This window comes from Balaenoptera acutorostrata, chromosome 7 (genome assembly GCF_949987535.1).
Source record: "Balaenoptera acutorostrata chromosome 7, mBalAcu1.1, whole genome shotgun sequence".
Classification (NCBI taxonomy): Eukaryota; Metazoa; Chordata; class Mammalia; order Artiodactyla; family Balaenopteridae; genus Balaenoptera; species Balaenoptera acutorostrata.
In genome coordinates, this window is record NC_080070.1 from 113,478,197 (window position 1) to 113,483,530 (window position 5,334).

A 5,334-nucleotide genomic window follows, 5' to 3' on the forward strand; every position below is an offset into this window, starting at 1 on the left:
CTTTTCTTTGCTATTTTGTCTATAGTTTCACTAAAATATGTCTAAGAAAGAATTTCTGGTTTCTAGTTTTTTCTTCCTTTCCTTTCCTTTTCTTTCTTTGTCTTATGGCATACATAGTACTTTCTGTACTTGTGAGTTTGTACTTTTTAATCATTTCTAGGAAATTCTCAGCCATTCATCTAATCAATTATTTCCACAGCTCTCCTCTCTCTTGAACTCCTGTTCAAATATCAGTGTGACTTTCTCTTTGGGTTTCATCTCTTAACTTTTCTTCCATCATCTCGTTACTTTTTATTACATTCTGGATTATTTCCTTACGTATACCTGCCAATCCACTAGGTTTCTCATGAGCTCTGAGATGGATGTTTAATGCAGTATTTGAGTTTGGAGTTTTACAAATGTGTGTTTTGTGCTACATCTTTTCAAATATTTTCAGTTAGAGTTATTTTATATTCTGTATCTGATAACCAACTCTGTTATTTGTTGGTGACTCTTTCTTATAGTGGTTTCTTTCCCTGTGTGTTTAGGATCTTTTATTCTGATCTCCCATTGGTTGAAATGAATCTGTGGAAATCCAGGGACAAAAATTGTGGCTGTTTTCTTCTAGGAACATTTTCTTCTGTCTGGAATCAGAGTATTACCCAAGCGGGACCACTCTGGCCAACTTTCAGAATCTCTAGTTTATTCTAAAAATATTTCAGGCCACCCCCGCTGGGGAGGCGGGCGGCCGGGCACAGCTCCGGGCTACCAGCAGCAGCTCCTGCGGCTGTGGCCACGGTGGATCGGGATGCCATGCGGGGTGGAGACAGACGAGCAGGGCTGCCTGACCGCGTGGTGGCACATGGTCGCGTGGAACCTGAGATCTTTCCCATACTCCTGTTCAACACCCAGAAGAAAAACTTCCACTCTGTGTACCAGTTTTTGATTTTTTTCAACCTTTTCAAAGCACCATTTCTTGTGGATTTAAAGAAACCAGAGTTAAAGATTCCTCACGCAGTGAACTTCTACATCAAAGGTGAACCTAGGGTGATTCTGGGTATCTGACGCACAGTTCCTAGCTGCCGGGGAGAGGGTGTTAAGGGGAAGGGCCGTAGCTGGTATGAAGCAGCTCTCCATGACCCAATTATTGTTTATCTTCATGGCAGTGCAGAGCACAGGACTACTCCTCATATACTTGAGCTAGTAAAGGTGCTGAGTGATGGTGGTTTTCATGTCTCGTCTGTTGACTCTAGAGGGTTTGGGGACTCGACGGGTAAGCCCACCGAGGACGGGCTGACTTCGGATGCTATTTGTGTCTATGAGTGGACCAAGGCAAGAAGTGGTACCACCCCCCTGTGTCTCTGGGACCACTCTCTGGGAACAGGAGTTACAACAAATGCTGCAAAAGTTCTAGAAGAGGAAGGATTCCCAGTTGATACTGTTATCCTGGAAGCTCTATTTACCAACATACGGGTTGCAAGTATCAATTATCCCTTGTTAAAGATTTACTGGAAACTTCCAGGATTTTTAAGCATGCTTATGGATGCCCTGAGGAAAGACGAACTAGTCTCCCTCAATGATGAAAATGTTAAATTCCTGTCTTCTCCCCTTCTTATCATACACAGTGAGGATGACAGAATGGTGCCTTTGGAATTTGGAAAAAAGCTCTATGAAATTTCACACAATGTGTATAGGAACAAAGAGAGGGTGAAGGTGGTGATCTTTCCTCCTGGCTTCCAAAACAACTTCCTTTGTGAAAGCTCCACACTGTTAAAAACCATGAGAGATTTCCTGAGCCAGCAGTGGGCATGAGGTGTGAGTAGAGCAGAGAGCAAAGACTTGGTCCAAACACCACTTGTGATGTATATTTCTTATGTAAAACTGTACTGGGCTGCTTGGGTGAGCAGAAGTTACTGACATTTCTACAAGTCACTTGCCTTTTAGTAAAAGAAAGCATGGATGCTGGGAAAAAATAAATAAATAAAAATATTTCAAGTTCTCTGCTGTCAGTTTGTTGTTGGCCCAATGCTTAGACTCTTGTTTATAGGATTCATGTTGACATTTGCTTTTATCAGCTCTTGTTTTCATTCAGATTATTTTTTGCCTCTTGGAGATTCCCCTTACTTTGTGCAAGCCCATAAGTACAATTAAAAGTGTATTATATGCAGTGTTTAGTTGTTTTCCAGGATCAAGTTCCTTCTGAATACATTAGTGTCTTGTTTTCTATATTATCTGAAATGAAAGATGTCAGTTTAGCACTTTTGTATGCGTTGTAATTTTATTACATTTTTTTTTACCTATCTCAATGAGTGATATCACTAGAATTTTCCACCATAGATCTTTTTATCATAAAAGGCCATACGTGTAGGTATAATATGAAACACAAAGTGAAAAGTACTCTTAGTAAGGGATGAAAAAGTAGATATTGTATAAAATTGGTGTAAGTTCTTTTTATGTGTTACTCTTTAAAGAAATAGATAAAAGTAGTATTCCTTGCCATTGTTGCAGGAATGGTGGCTGAGCCAGCATTTTACGTGTCCTCATGCCCCTCCCACTCCTACCTACTGTGGTTGGGCAGAATCCAGTGACAAATTCTAGACAGTGGGCTATGGATGAAGGTGATGTGTCATGTCCAGGAGAACAAGAGAGCTGAACAGGACACTCAGGAGTCTCTTCCCTCCCACAGTGACAAGGAAGCCCGTGGACCGACCTTCTGGAGTCTCAGCATCAAAGACGCTGTATTGCTCAGCCCCTTCCCCAACAGCAGTGCCCTAGATTACTGCTCAGACCAGCAGTGAATATTCACCCTAGCAGGATTAGTCATGGAGATTTGAGGGGTGGTTCTTACAGTAAAACCTAGCTTCACCTGAGCAGTCCAGTAAAACACTATTTTAGGGAGATTCTTAATAACCATTTATGGGAACATTTTTTTCTGAAATTTAGTGTGTTCACAACCAAGTTCTTCGCCTTCTCTCCCTGCCCCACCCTCCCCCTTCCGTGTGGTGCCGTGGCTTGTGTGGGATTCTTTGTGGAGCATGGGGTGATCATCAGGTATGAAGCCCAAACCAAGTTCCTTCACGTTCATCCTCACTTTGTCTTCTGGAATATGACCCTACTTAGTGTAACTGTTTCAAAGGATTGTTCTGAGCATGAAAACAGTGATTGCATGGAAAGCACACATCATAGAAGCCAGCACAAAATATTCTCTTTAAGGTGATAGCCTGTAACCACATTTGATACAATATATTATCTAAAATGCCCAGTTTCTAAAAAAAAATGTAGCCTGCACAGAAACATGAAAGTATAATTATGACACATACACTGGAAAGAAAAGAGCAACACACAACTGCCTATGAGAGAATCTGAAAGAAGTCATTAGAGAAATGCAAGTTAAAATAACAAGGAGGTGTCACTATAAACTTGTTAGAATAGCTAAAACCAAACCCCAATGTAATGATTAATTTCGTGTCAACTTGGCTAGGCTACTTGCCTAGTTGTTGGGTCAAACCCTAGGCTAAAGGATGCTGTGAGGATATTTTTTACATATGCGGAACATTTAAATCAGTAGATGTTGAATAGGGCAGGTTACCCTCCATGAACTGGATTCACCTCATCCAATCAGCTTGAGGCCTTAGAATCAAAGACTGCAGTTTCCTAAAGAAGAAATTTCGCCTCAAGAGAGCTACATAGAAACCCTGCCTAAGTTTCTAGCCAACCCTGCACATTTCAGAAATGAGACCACAACATCAACTCTTACCTGAATTCCCAGCCTGTCTGCTTGCCCTATGGAATTTAGACTTAGAGCCCTCACAACCCTATGAGCTAATTCCTTAAAATAACCTTTCTCAAAAAACAAATTAAAAAAAATAAATAACCTTTCTCTCTCTCTCTCTCTCTCTCTCTCTCTCTCTCTATACATATAATATATATACACATATGTATATGTATATATGTATATATATATATCACATATGTAAGACATATATCTTATTGTAATACGATTATAGTTGTTATTGTGCCATTGATAAATTGTAACTTATATATAAAAATAAGGCATATTTTATTTTATCTATACAATATATACCAGTATAAGATATGTCTAAAAGATATATAGCTCACTTTTATATATAAGATATTATATATATAAATACATATATCTTATGAATATACATACATACATACATGCATATACATCTTACTGGTTCTCTTTCTCCATGCCAGTCCAATTGATGGCAAGGTTATGGAGTAACAGGAACTCTCATTTATTTTTGGTGGAAATGCAAAATGGTTCAACAATTTTGGAAGACAATATGGTAGTTTTTTAAATAGCCAAAACTAGCCTTACCATATGATCCAGAAATTATACTCCTAGGTATTTACCAAACTGACTTAAAAGCTTATGTCCACATGGAAACTTGTAGCTAAATGTGTATTATAGCTTCATTCATAATTACCAGAATTCATCTTTAATAGACGAATGGATAAAAAGATTTTAGTTTATCCATACAATGGAATATTGTCCACTGATATAAAGAAATGAGCTGTCAAGACTTGAGTAAATCTTAAGTACATACTTCTGAGTGAAAGAAGCAGTTCTGAAAAGACTACATACTGTATGATTACATTTCCATGGCATTCTGCAAAAGTCGGAACCATAGCAACAAAAGAGCAACATCTGTGGAGGCAGCTTGTGGATGTCTGCTGACCTGTTCCCAGTTTAACTGGTGGAAAGGATGAAAATCAACCATCTAAAGCCTCTTGAAATGATCCTAAGGGCAAACAGCCGATGAAGAAACATCAGCTCAAGAAAATCTATGAAATTCCAGCAAAAGAAGTGAGAGTATGGCATTTGACTCAAGCGCATTCTCTATTTCCCCATCCCAGCTCTACAAGGCAGACTCTGCTCCAGAGTGCAGCAGCAAGAGCGTAGGGTGCCCACTCCCCTCAGCTCCTTTCTACATGGAGGAAGCTGGACTTCAGTGTTTCTCATCCCTCCCCCTGCAACCCGTTCCTGAGGTCAAGTCCTGGGTGAGTGTGGTCAAGAGGTGGGGCCTTCCTCCTCCACCCACCCTCCACTCATGCAAGAGAGGCTTTGCCTTGGGCACAGCAGCTGAGAATACTGGGGCACTCATTGCCTTTGCCCATGTCGTGCAGTGGTGGTGCCCCCCGCCCCCCGGGAGAGGGAACCTGAGAGGGCATCCGGCTGCTTGCATGCTTGCAGACCTTCCACTGGTGTCATCTTTTTTGTGAGGGTGTCACTCAGGCAGAAGCTTGATGTGATGGCATCGCTAGTTGCAGAACCCTAGCTCAAAGATTTTCCTTGGTGGGGGGGTGGAGAAGCAGGGTGTAAAACAG

At 40.8% G+C, this 5,334-nt stretch overlaps 1 protein-coding gene across 1 annotated transcript; it reads left to right on the forward strand.

The window, feature by feature from the left end:
* The first annotated feature begins 787 nt into the window (after window positions 1-787).
* On the forward strand, window positions 788-1,791 carry LOC102998651 (protein ABHD12B-like). Its single transcript, XM_028167867.2, is given in 2 exon segments — window positions 788-920; window positions 923-1,791. Coding segments are annotated over 2 exon segments (1,002 nt in total).
* The last annotated feature ends 3,543 nt before the right edge of the window (window positions 1,792-5,334 follow it).